The sequence below is a fragment of the Periplaneta americana genome, chromosome 16, assembly GCF_040183065.1.
Source record: "Periplaneta americana isolate PAMFEO1 chromosome 16, P.americana_PAMFEO1_priV1, whole genome shotgun sequence".
Taxonomy (NCBI): Eukaryota; Metazoa; Arthropoda; class Insecta; order Blattodea; family Blattidae; genus Periplaneta; species Periplaneta americana.
The window spans coordinates 97,665,367-97,679,332 of record NC_091132.1 but is presented as its reverse complement, the minus strand read 5'-3'; the positions used below and the strand labels follow the sequence as shown (position 1 = coordinate 97,679,332).

Here is a 13,966-nt window from a genome sequence, read left to right as displayed (position 1 = left end):
TTGGAATCTCTATTTAAATCTCCACGCGCAGACAGTGAATTGGTGGTGTGCGGTAAGTGGCATTTAAAGGCAGGTGGAGGTCGTTTGCAATAAACATGGGTCTTTTACTACAAATTGTGATATTATACTCATAATTTGGTAACAGTTTGAACAGTATGTTAAGTTTCGAAAAACTCCAGTACAAAACATTGTTTGCACTCCCACGTTGTTTCGCTTCTTTCTTGTGAGATTTACAAACTTTGCAGGTTCTCCCTGACTTCTTTTTCTGTGGGTGGTAGGTACATGACGGGGGGGGATAAGCCCAACAGCTTGTTTGTAATATTGTCGTCGTAACTCCAGCATCCCCTCCCCTTTCACTAACACTTCAGTTAGACAAGGTTAACCCTTTATAAAATGCCTGCTTCCAGGTCAAGTGCCCACACCTGTGGAGTAACGGTCAGCGCGTCTGGCTGCGAAACCAGGTTGCCCGGGTTCGAATCCCGGTTGGGGCAAGTTCCTGGTTGAGGTTTTTTCCGGGGTTTTCCCTCAACCCAATAGGAGCAAATGCTGGGTAACTTTCGGTGCTGGACCCCGGACTCATTTCACCGGCATTATCACCTTCATATCATTGAGACGCTAAATAACCTAGATGTTGATACAGCGTCGTAAAATAACCCAATAAAATAAATCCAGGTCAAGTCGAAGATTTGTACAGATCCTTTCCTTCCTGGGTTTGTTCCCTTCACAGACTTACATGCAATTACGCAGACATTGAAAAGCTCAAAAGTACCATAAACATTATATTGAAGAAACATTTCTGTAGTTTTTTTTAACGTATTTTCCCATAATGGAGAAGGGATATAAGACTTCATTCTGACGCTGACCTGACAGTCAACCCACAACATAACGTTATTGTACTCTATTACGCCCTTCAGTTTCACCACTGTTTATTCCCCTTCATTGTTACCCTTTTTCTTTTGTTGACCATGTGAATGTTGTGCTTCGTAGACAGACCTTTTCTGTCATGTCACTTTACTGCCAATAACTCTTACAAGACCTCGATTCTGACTCCCTTTCTTAAACTTTGTTCATTCTACTTGGAATGCAGGGCAGAACTTCAATGCACTTTTATTCAAACAGAATTCTGGAAAACATTTCGCGTATATTTAGAGGAAAATAACTCCTCTTCTTCATGATAGATCGTTTTACAACATACAACAACCCTCTAAATAGACAGCTTGAAAAAACTGCATTTGACATCTTGAATGAAAACTGTCAATAAAAGTAGCAGGGTCACAAAGACGTCATGTCTAGACGGCTATGCTTTGGGAGAGCATCACGTTCCTGACAAGACGTTAGTAGGGAAAGGATTAGTTAATACAGCTTCTTGGTATTTATAATCAATTAACCTGCCCCACTTCCAAAACCTTACGGAGCTGAGCTGAGCTAAGCTAGCAAGCTGCGAGAGAGTCTGCAATGCTTCCCGCGTGACGTCATCACGTAGTAGGAAAACGGGCGAGGCTGCGCACTGCTTCACTATTATATTCCCACCACGCTATGAAGCTGACGAAAAGAAAGTAATCTTCTCATAAAATGCGTTCTCTCAGGACTAGCAGAAACAAACAAATGTACAACTAATTTAACCCACGACACTTACCTAGTTCACCCTGTTGCACATCGAACCTGGTGGCGCCTTCCACAAAGAGCTGCGGGTCGTCTGCAATTTCCTGCAACAAAGAAACGAAGGAAATGTATTGTAAATGAAGCAGGCCTTATTTCAAAACTGTTTCTTTGGATTACTTCTACTGCTGTTTAAGGACTAGTCAAGTGTCTGTAGTTTTAAAAATTCTACAAATGTTCATCATTAAAGAATGAGAAGCCTCAGAAAAGAATTTTTTTTTTCCAGACCACGACGGATTTATTTGTATAAATGATTGTTTTAAAAGCTGAGATATAATTTACCATTCAACATTTATTTCAAACCATAAAGGCTATCCAGAAACAAGATGGTATAGTGATATTGAGAAATAGTGGAAGGCAAGGGAAATCGAAGCACTCGGGTAAAATCTGTAATACAGTAGCTTTGTCTGCCACACATCTCAAGACATAGCCTCCAAATATCAAATCCCGGTTGACAGCCTCAGGTAGGTAACTGAAAATCGATTCAGTCACTTTAAAGAATATATACAGAGTATAACGAAAAAAGTGGGTAAAACTTAAGGTATGGATTCCTCATATGTGAAGAAGAAAAAAAAGTGATGTGAACATGGGTCCGAAAATGCTTGGTTCCTGAGTAAGGCTTGCAAATATGATCATAGTACACTCCAGTACGTTTGTTTGCTGTAATTATTATGATGCATTGTGTTTACAGTTCCTTAGGTGAACTGTACAAAATATCGACCTTCTGCCTGAATACAGACTGCAGCTTATCGTCTCATCGAGATCCGAACATGCTTGGCCTCAACACTCACCGAATCTCAACCCATTGCACTTCTTTCTGTGGAAAAGTCGTTGGTGCATTCGACTCCTGTGGATAATGAAGGAACTCTCCGTCAGCGGATTCTGCAAGGCTGTCAGACAGCAAGAACTAGGGTAAGGGGGCACAATTTCGAACAGTAAACATGTATTTATATTTTGTGGGCAAAATAAGCATACGCAATTTCCAAATTTATTGTGAATACATTGTTCAAGACCTAGTTGTCGTTCCACAACAATATAAGAAATAAAGGAAGTTTACATTATCCATAGTTATAAATGTTTCAACAAACAAAAAACGTTCGAAAATGTATCACAGAGGCACAATTCTGAACACGTCAGGTACAATTTCGATCAAAGGCATTTGCCACAAAAAAAAAACTGCTTTATGCTCTGGCACCCACGCACACTTCTTGATACCACACATCGCACATCTGGCATCGGATCCGCTCCCCTTTCAACATTGATTCCTTTGAATAATAATTCAGTAGGAAGAGGCTACATTCGTCTTCATTTGATGGAGCGGACGATGTTGCCCTTTGTTTCACTCTTCTTTTGGATGCAGATTTATTCTTTCCTTTAGGCCGAGTATTAACTGCAGATAATTTCTTAGATCGTATCTCGTTGATATGCTCTTGCGAAGTAAGGTGGAGTGACATGAGCAATTTTCTTTGAAGTAAACAAGCTTATTTTCTCGGGTGAGTTAAGAATGGCACTAAATGCATTTTCTGGAGAATCAGAAGGACCACTTTGCGAATTTTCTGAGGGACTCTGACTGACCACGGCCAAATCAAAAGCAGCACGTTTAACCTGCAAGGGGGTAAGACCTAACTCTGTATTTGCTAAGTATAGGAGTCTGTCTACCAAAGTCTTTTTCATGTCTCCAGACAGTACCGTGGAATGTTCAATCTTCTCTGTAACACGTGCAAAGACAGGGCTGTTTTTCCTTTTCCTTGTTTACTCTTATCATATAGAGTGCTCAGTGGAAGGTGATACAACGCGGATGCTCCTTTCAATGAAATATTTTCTGAAATTACACTTTCGATTGTCTTTTCCATAGCATTAGAATCCCATTTCAGACGTTTTTCCTTTTCTGTTTTCCTTCGTGGGATCTAAAATGCCAACAATCAGAAATGACGTAGTTAGAATGGTTAAAACAACTGTTCTAAATTGCACTTTTAGCGTTCAGAATTGTACCTGAATAATGTTCGAAATTGTACTTCAGCTATCCTTGAGATATGACTCAATAGTTTTCTAAACTGTTCATAGATATCACTGGTGTGCCGGTGACATGTTTAACGAAGACCACAGAACAGGTCAGAATCATATACAAACCAATATTTATCATTGTAATACAATACCACAACGTGAAACTATGAGCCATTTTATAACAGAGCATATTCTGTAGCCAAATTGCTTACCTCTGTTTGAAAAATTATTTATTAGTGGTATATAGTAACACTTTACAACACAGCATTTTAGGAAACAAACTTATAGAAGACTGATTATCGACGATATATAACTTAAGCAGAGTTACGAACATATGAAACTCGCGAATGTTAAAAAACCTTAGTGCGTTCAGAAATGTACTATGTTCGAAAATGTACACCCTTACCCTATGCCAGGAATTTGGGAGCATGTTTAGAGGTGGATATTTCGAATAGTTCATCCAAGGATATGTAACCAGAATCCATCAAAATAATTACAGCAATCAAATTAATTTACTGAAGTGTACTATGATCATACTTGCAAAGCTTATTCAGACACCAAGCATTTCCGGACTCGTGTTGATATAACTATTTTTCTTCTATACATATGAGGAATCCATATCTGAAGTTATGCCCACTTTTTTTTTTCGTTACACTCTGTATATTTTAAACTGATGAGGAATAATGCAAGAGAAAAGGAGCAGACAAGATTGCGAATTAAAAATATGTCCCAAGAGAGACAGACATATTAACGAAGAACAATGTCCAGAGCCCCCCGAGCCTCCCTGAACAAACAAAAAAAAAAAATGAAACACTGTTGAAGCTCTCCAACATTATAACAGTGACTTACTTTCAGTAATACAAATAATGACAACTCCTCCTCAAACTGCTCTGAAAGGTCACTTTCATCACTAAGAAAACATAGGCCTACCTTAGGAACAGCACAGGGGAGGAGCACCTTAATGGACTAGTTCTCATACTGTACATAAATGAGAAAATGTCTCTCATTGAAAATGATGTACTCAAGAACTACATAAGAAACGCAGAAGATTGAAATACCCTGTTTCCGGCTTAAATGCGTAATAAAATAAATATGGTCGTCGGTCATTTCGCCGTATTTTTTCTTATTTCAGTACATAAATATTTTCCATTTCGTCGCATAGCAACACTGTAATGAAAATTTAAATCTGTGCTCACCTATTCTTTATATCTCATGCTCCTCAAGTATTGCATACAGGATATCTCGTTCGAAGTGTAGCCTACTCTTCATACTGATTCAATATGAATAGTTCCTTGTGTGTGTTTGTACAGTACTTACTGGCTTTTATGGAACCCGGAGGTTCATTGCCGCTCTCAAATAAGCCCTACATTGGTCCCTATCCTGAGCAAGATTAATCCAGTTTCTATCATCATATCCCACCGCCCTCAAATCTATTTTAATATTATCTTCCCATCTACGTCTTGGCCTCCCCAAAGGTCTTTTTCCCTCCAGCCTCCCAACTAACACTCTATATGCATTTCTAGATTCGCCCATACATGCTACATGCCCTGCCCATCTCAAACGTCTGGATTTAATGTTCCTAATTATGTCAGGTGAAGAATACAATGTGTGCAGTTCAGTGTTGTGTAACTTTCTCCAATCTCCTTTAACCTCATCCCTCTTAGCCCCAAACATATTTTCCGAAGCACCTTATTCTCAAACACCCTCAACCTATGTTCCTCTCTCAAAGTGAGAGTCCAAGTTTCACAACCATTAAGAACAATCGGTAATATAACTGTTTTATAAATTCTAATTTTCAGATTTTTTGACAGCAGACTGGATGATAAAAGCTTCTCAACCGAATAATAACAGCCATTTCCCATATTTATTGTGTGTTTAATTTCCCACCGAGTATTATTTATATTTATTACTGTTGCTCTCAGATATTTGAATTTTTCCACCTCTTCAAAGGATAAATTTCCAATTTTTATTTTCCATTTCGTACAATATTCTCGTCACGAGACATAATCATATACTTTGTCTTTTCGGAATTTACTTCCAAACCAATCGCTTTACTTACATCAAGTAAACTTTCCGTGTTTTCCCTAATCGTTTGTGGATTTTCTCCGAACATATTCACGTCATCCGCATAGACAAGAAGCTGATGTTACCCGTTCAATTCCAAACCCTCTCTGTTGTCCTGAACTTTCCTAATGGCATATTCTAGAGCAAAGTTGAAAAGTAAAGGTGATAGTGCACCTCCTTGCTTTAGCCCACAGTGAATTGGAAACGCATTTGACAGAAACTGACTCTGCGGTACGTTTCACTGAGACACATTTTTATTAATCGAACTAGTTTCTTGGGAATAGCAAATTCAATAAGAATATCATATAAAACTTCTCTCTTAACCGAGTCATATGCCTTTTTGAAATCTATGAATAACTGATGCACTGTACCCTTAAAGGTACTCCCATTTTTTCTCCATTATCTGTCGAATACAAAATATCTGATCAATAGTTGATCTATTACGCCTAAAACCACACTGATGATCCCCAATAATTGCATCTACATGTGGAGTTAATCTTCTCAAAAGAATATTGGACAAAATTTTGTACGACGTTAACGTTCTACAGTTAGTCTTGTCCCCCTTCTTAAAAATAGGTACGATTATGGACTCCTTCCATCGCTCTGATACAATTTCCTTTTCCCAAATAGCAAGTACAAGCTTATAAATTTCGTTAGATAATGCCCTTCCACCCTCTTGTATTAATTCTGCTGGAATTTGATCGATACCTGGAGACTTATAATTTTTCAGGTTTTCTATCGCAATTTCGACTTCAGAAACAGTGGGTTCGGGTATAAATGGCTCAGCAGTTTGTATTTCAATTTCGTCCCGATCATTTCTATTTGGCCTATGTATATTTAGTAGTTGCCCAAAATAGTTTTTCCATCTGTTCAGGATTGAATGAGAGTCTACAAGCAAGTCACCATTCTCATCCTTGATCACGTTTACCCTTGCCTGATATCCATTCTTTAATTCCTTTATGCCCTTATATAAATCTCTAATGTTTTTATTTTTACTATTTGTTTCTACCCCATTCAGTTTTTCCTTCAAATAATCTCTCTTTTTATTCCTAAGTGTACGATTTGCTTCCCGCCTTTTATTGAAATAATTATCTCTATTCGTCTCAACTGGATCCTGTAAGAATTTCAATTTTGCCTGTTTCCTTCTTTCTACTACCATGCAACAATCTTCATCAAACCACGGTTTCTTTTTCTTAGTTTCATAATAACCTATGCTTTGTTCAGCTGCAATTTTGATATTATCTCGGATATTTTCCCACACGCTATTAACATCTTGCTTAGTTTCCTCGTCCTTTAATTTCGAAATATTTAATCTTCTAATATTAACTTGTTGGTCTACTCGCTTGGCTATTGATAGTTGTGTTTGTACAGTAGTGGCAAAAAAAAAAAAAAAAGAACCGGACCGACCCTTGTAGCTGATTTCAGAGCCTTGTTCACTCCAGAGCACGATAGATTGGTAAATTTTCATGGTTCGAATCCTTCCTGGGAAGGAAACTTTTTTTGTTCCTTATTCAAATTTATTCCCAATACTTTACGATTGCAGCGATATTTTACTACTTAATTAACTTATTATTCCCAGAACATGAATTTTACCAGCAATCGAAAAGTATTGGGAATAAATTTGAATAAGGAACAAAAAAAAAAGTTTCCTTCCCAGACAGGATTCGAACCACGAAAGTCTTAGTTACCAGTATATCGTGCTTTGGAGTGAACAAGACTCTGAAATCAGCTACAGAGTCGATCCGGCTTTTTTTTTTTGCCACTGCTGTACATTCCGTTTATTTATTTATTTAATTTTTTTGCTGTTCTTTCCATTTCTATTTCTCGCATTTTTAGTATCTCATATATAATGTATGTTTTATTTCAATACATGTACTGTATGGCCATGAAAATAGGCGGATGTCTTACAAAATTCACGCTGCAGCCAATTCTGTAACATTCTGCTGCGTCTGTAGTTCGTATAGTTCCAAATTATGGTGTTTCAGCCCATAATTCTTGGGGGAGGGGGGAAGTTTGATGTTTCAATATAGCTTTCCAGAATATGAGAAAATACGAAACATTCACTAAAAGCAGGGACCTCTCATATTAGTTCTACAAAAGCATCTGATACCTCTAATAGTGGTAAATATGAAAGACTAAAAAGTAAAAATCCTTAACCACTTTCGAACTTCAAATGTTTTGTTTCGGAGTTCTTGGTTTGATATATTGTTTCCTTTAATTTTCCTAAGCCAACTCTGTGCTAAGTGAAATTTACACTCTGTAATCTTAACACTGGGAAAATTAATTTTGGCAGTATTGTGTGATTCTATTTCATAACCTAACAAAAGCTTTGAAATGATTAACTGCTTTCAGTGGCGTCGCTAGAATTTGCGAGGCCTTAGGCAAACCTGTATTCAAGGCCCTGTATAATAATAATAATAATAATAATAATAATAATAATAATAATAATAATAATAATAATAGGCCTAATAATAATAATAATAATAATAATAATAATAACAGAAGTAGTAGTATATTAAACTACTTATACTATGTTATAAAGCTGCCTTTATTTGTAATCTTACAAAAAAATCTTCTTATACTGTACACTGGCAATAAATTACAGTAATCTATTAGGTTAATATTCTTGAAATTAGTCTAACTAAAATGTTTGCACACGAAATTAAAATTCATTTAATTTCTCTACTTTTCACTGAACTGAAATTTTTAATTACATCTGAATAGTTTGAACTATTTTCATGGGATTTTAGACGAGTACCTACTAAGGTTTTACAGTTCGAATCTTGCCGAGAAATGTTATTACTTGTTTATAATGTAAATCAAACTTCTAACTACAATCATTCATATTTCTTACATTACTTATTAATATTTATAGCCAACAATGAATTTGTAATGGAAAGGCTTTAGAAACCTAATATGGAATTTGTGATCTGTAGTGACATAAACATCTCTCGGAACTTTTCCGTAAAAGTAAATTAAATTCACTCCTTGAAACTGAAAACCTTAGTCATAGAGTAATTTTCCCAACCAGCATATAAACTGGAAGTAGTATAACCATTGATAAAACTTTTATACACAGAATTAGACTGAATTCCTATTCGACAGAACCTATAATCAATGGCTTGTCTGAACATGATAAACAAATCCTAAGTGTTTCCAATGTCACTGAACAATTTCAAAATATGAATTTAAAAACTAAAAAAGGGTCGTAAATGCTGTATCTAGTGATTATTTACATTTATGTCCTCAAAATGAATCTTGGAAAAACGTATAGGCCTATGTTACTGGTACTACTGATATTAAGAGTAAATGTATTGTATTTTTCACTTCATTTCAGAATCACTTCCGTGGATGTTCTCCACTCAATGTTGAGAAAAAAATTCAAAAGTAAAAACATGTAGATAATGCAGGCACTCAAAAATCTCATGTATTAAAAAAGAAGAATCTATATGTAATGAGCTGCAATGTAACTATCCTCATATTCTTAAATACTACAAAAAGTACAGTGTAATTTATCAAAATTTATGAAAGAGGGAAATAGAACACATTTGAATAGAAAAGCACAAAATCCAGATAATGCAATTAAAGCTATTCGGAATATTATTAAAGTTTAACTTGTAGATATCCTAAGAAAGAAAATATTTTTTCATTAAAATTAGTGATTATAAAGTAGAGGATCCCGAATCTATTGCAAATTCTTTTAACGTCTTACAGTATATAGTACAGAAATATTGCCAACTTAAACATTAAAAATTTTGCAAAAGATACTGCAATTAGTTACTTAACACATGCATTTAATAGTTATTATTAATATATGCAATTAATCAATAACTGCAACAGTTCTTATTCATTCAAACATAACATGAATGAAATTGAATGCACATTAAATTAAACACTATTGAAAACACGTTGATAAAATAGTTAAAATCAACTGAAGGGGTGAGAATGAAATAATCCAAAGCCACACTTTTAACAAAAATTATTCTGTGCGAATGCATTTATTACACATATGGGAAAGCTACTAATAAAATATTGTAATAATCACTCAACAAATGACATAGCATAAGGACTCTAAACCTTTGTAAACGTTTGTCTGTGTGGCTTAGGAATATTTGTTTAATTTCATTTTAATTGTTAGTTTTTAATATATAAATATATATATATATATATATATATGCATTTACATTCTATGTGTGTGTATAAATGCATTCATTAGATTAACGTTTATAATATTATAACTTGTAATTTTGTAATGTCTGTGATCATTAACACTTAATCTGAGGACTTTGTAAAACTCTATTTCAACGTTATTTAGAAAAAAAATCGTTGATATAGACTAAGAATCTAACTCTCTCTCTTCTACACAACACGTAGAGATCTTTGCGTCTGAGTTATTGCAACGACACAAAAGCTTTTCTTTCTGTGCGGAGTGTCGATCTAGTCATGAAGGTCCAGTGTCGATTTAACTACACGATTTACGTATATATTTATCTTTTATTTACGTAATATTATCATATGTTTTGCAGTTTTTGAAGTGAATTTCGGAACGATGCTAGTAACAAACCAAATAGCCTGAATCTAAGTAACTCAATATTCGTTATCTTGTGTATCAGTGCTCTGGTCTCCGATCATGCGCAGTGTCTTACATCTGAGACTTAAGAATATTCAATTGTCTCATTCCTTTTCAGGGAAACTGTACATAGAGATTTATATGGAATTAACACTGATAGTCATTGTCCAGTAATGATAGGAAAATCACAGTTAAGCTTTGAGCGCTAAGCATTTCAAACTTTCAATTGCTTCTCCTGCAAAATATATTCCAAATGACTTCCATCATTCTTGCAGTGGACTCTTCAGTTATTAATGAAATAAGTACAAATATTTATTATCAATTCATCAACATTTTTATTGCAACAAGATTCCATGGACTTCACGTATAATTATTGAAGAAACATTTTATTCCCCTAACTTGTATAATTATTACGTCACTTAACTTTACATTTTTCATCAATAGTACTGCATCTTCAAACGTGTTATACGTGGTATGGAGAAATTTAAGAAAATATATTGGTCTGACACAATCATATAAACTAAAACCGGTGTTCGCATTCCAAGAAAGTGCCAATAAGACAAGATGTGATTCTGCTTTATTTGTGCTAGAGGAAATTCAACTTAATAATCGTTGGTTGGACAAAGTTTTCTGGACAGATGAAGCACACTTCTTTTTTAATGATAGATTTAACAAGTAATATTGCATAATTTGAATTGAATATGAATGTTAAATGTCATGTTTTATTTAACGACGCTCGCAACTGTCGAGGTTATATCAGCGTCGCCAGTGTGCCGGAATTTTGTCCCACAGGAGTTCTTTTACTTGCCAGTAAATCTAAAGACATGAGCTTGTCGCATTTAAGCACACTTAAATGCCATCGACCTGACCTGGGATCGAACCCGCAACCTCGGGCATAGAAGACCAGCGCCAACCAGGCCGACTGAATTGAATATGACACGGTTTTAATTCAACAAGACCTTAATGATTTGAAAGTCATTGTACAGTGTGGCTTAACTTCACAATTCATTACTAGTTCATATTTCTTCAATGAAGATAACAATTGAATGAGAGAGAGACTATTACAGTAAGCGGGAAGCTTTATTACAGTATGTTACAGAACTTCGTCATCCTTGGACCGAGGACTCACGTCACAAACAACATAATATCCAAGAAAGAAGATGGCACATCTATACACAAGCCTTTCTAACTAAAACTATGCGCCTGACAGCTTTGCGTAATGTGGTAGCGAAAGTTGCCATGCTTCTTCCATAATGACACTACACAAATGACATAACGAGTCCTTCGCACTAATTGTAACAGCTGCTTATTTAATGTTACATCATTACGCAAAGGATTCTTATTTCGTGAGTTATCATTTCCGAGCAGAAATGGCAGAAGCTGATACAAAATGCTACGTTCTGATTGATTCAGAAGGCTACAGCGCAGAGTTTTTCAATTTTTTCATGGTAAGCGTTGCCAATGCAAATAACGTCAAGAATTAATTACACACATATTTGGCAATCGTGTCATCAGTAGGTACTTTCCAGCAATAGGCCTATGGCCTCAACGGTCTCCAGATCTCAATGTGGCCGACTTTTAGTTGTGGAATTACTTTAAAGAACGAGTTTCCGCCGCACACCCAACAACCCTACAAACTGAAAGATGCTATCTCGCAAGAAATTGGGGATATTCCACGACATGTTCTGCAAAATGCTATGTATGGTGTTGCAGAAAGAAAATTGTTGAACAAGAGAACGGCAGACATATTCGCAATTTTTGTAAAAACAAACCTCATTATTTGTGATCACTGACTTTTTTTGTTTTTGCTTCCCCAGATAGTACAATAATATTCATATAACTTTGAGGTATGAAGTGATATGATCTTATACTATGAAGAAATTTTCATTTTTCCTTTATTGTTTCATCCATCACAGTAACTAGTTTCTCATCAATCAGAAAAAACTATATAACAATTTTGAATACGTAGATATTTCTTAATAAATAAAATAGTTGTAAAGACGATGCTATAAAATAGCCTATTAGTATGTTATAACAGAACTTAACATTGTAAACTAAATATGTACCTTTGTAAAATTGTATGTGTTTGTGTGCGAGCACGTCTTTGTTTGTTCGTCTCTTTAGGGCAGAGACGGGGAACAGCCTCTCTCATAAAGCTTAGCTTCTCACGCTACAGGTGCTGTTTTACGTAGGTACTTAGGCCTATGATAACTGTTCTGTTTACAATACGAGTAGTTCCCCATCCCAGGTTTAGGGGAACTTGTAACATTGTAACATAATTCAGTCAGTCAGTAGAACAAGCTCCGAAGACCAAATCTTGTATAAAATTGACTTTTGTGTGCAACTTCTTCTCTAACTTCTAACACAAGGCGCGCATTATGCACTAATCATAAGAACCAAATCATTTTCTGTTATATTATAGTGAAGGCTAGTCCACAACAAACAGGGAACGGAAATGAGAACGGAAATAATGTTAAAAATGAATGCATTCACAATTAACGAGAAGCTTGCCGGAGCCAGGAAACGGGAACGTGAAGGTTGGCCAAGTTTTAACTTTGCCGTTCTCGTTTCCGATCACAGCCTACTAGATTCATTTTGTTGTCACAAGAAAGTATTTGGCCGTCGTATATTTTGTAGCAAGGCGGCCGTGACATAATTTCTTCTTCATCCATTGCTTGTAACTAATCCAGAAATTCAGCAGAATCACTTTCAATATGTGCTACGTGTAGGCCTATATGTGGTCAGACTGTGCCGTTTTATTTCGGCACACTACTTTTTTTTAATTTCCTTTTCTTTTCTTTCTTTCCTTTCTATTCTTATTATTCTATTTTTAGTATTAGTTTACCTCACTTTTCTTAGATGGCTTTACTTCTTCTCCATTTTCAGTCTTACTTTCTCCTTTAGATAGTTTGTTTCCTTTCTTCCATTATTGCTCTATTATTCCTCACGTATAAGGAGCGAATTTTAGTGATCACGTGACTTGGGTTTGGTTTGTGATTGGTTATTTTGAGGGAGCATTAACATACAGTTTTCCTTTGGGGGAGAATTTCGATTTGAGTGTTAGTCTGGTAGAACGACTCGTTGAGGGAGCTTGGACGACAGCTGGGAGAGCTGTGAGTTGGTGTTGTGGCTATTCGCGATGGGATCGCGGGTGACCCAGTTCGGAAAGCACGTGGACTGATGTAGTCTGGGATCGAACGGGGTTCGTGACTTTCTACAGGCAGGAGCGTAGCCGAGCTGCGGTGATGTATGTAGTGTGTTATGAAGGTATGAGTGTCGAATTGAACCTATTGTTGAGTGGGTTTCGAAACTGGCATACCAGAAGGTAAACGGGTTTTTACATACTAGTAAGGTTAAACTTATTATGATTCATAGAAAGAGTTTGATTAGAGATAGAGTGTGAAAGAATTAGCTGGCATTCGTCAAGGGTTTTTACATTGAATGTATAATAGTGATTTCTGCTACACCAGACAAGTTGGGACTTGTCTAACGAGCTGCTAATAATTACAAACTGTGAGGATAGATGGTATTACTAGTTTGTGTAATGGCGAATGCCAGTTCAGTGAACTCTAGTGGTCAGCCAGTGTCGAAGGAGTGAGGGATTATCATCGATTGTACTTTACTGGAGACCTTGGTTCATTGCTATTTTTCCTAAAGTGCTCTTAATAA

The 13,966-nt window shown here is 36.0% G+C and overlaps 1 protein-coding gene across 10 annotated transcripts in view; it reads right to left on the bottom strand.

The window, feature by feature from the left end:
- The window catches only part of CalpA (calpain A), a 560,472-nt gene that overhangs the window by 125,782 nt on the left and 420,724 nt on the right, over positions 1 to 13,966 (bottom strand). For all 10 annotated transcript variants that reach the window (XM_069812566.1, XM_069812574.1, XM_069812571.1 and 7 more), the window contains one exon: positions 1,637 to 1,706. In XM_069812566.1, coding sequence (XP_069668667.1) covers positions 1,637 to 1,706 — 70 coding nt within the window. The remainder of the gene's footprint in view (positions 1 to 1,636; positions 1,707 to 13,966) is intronic.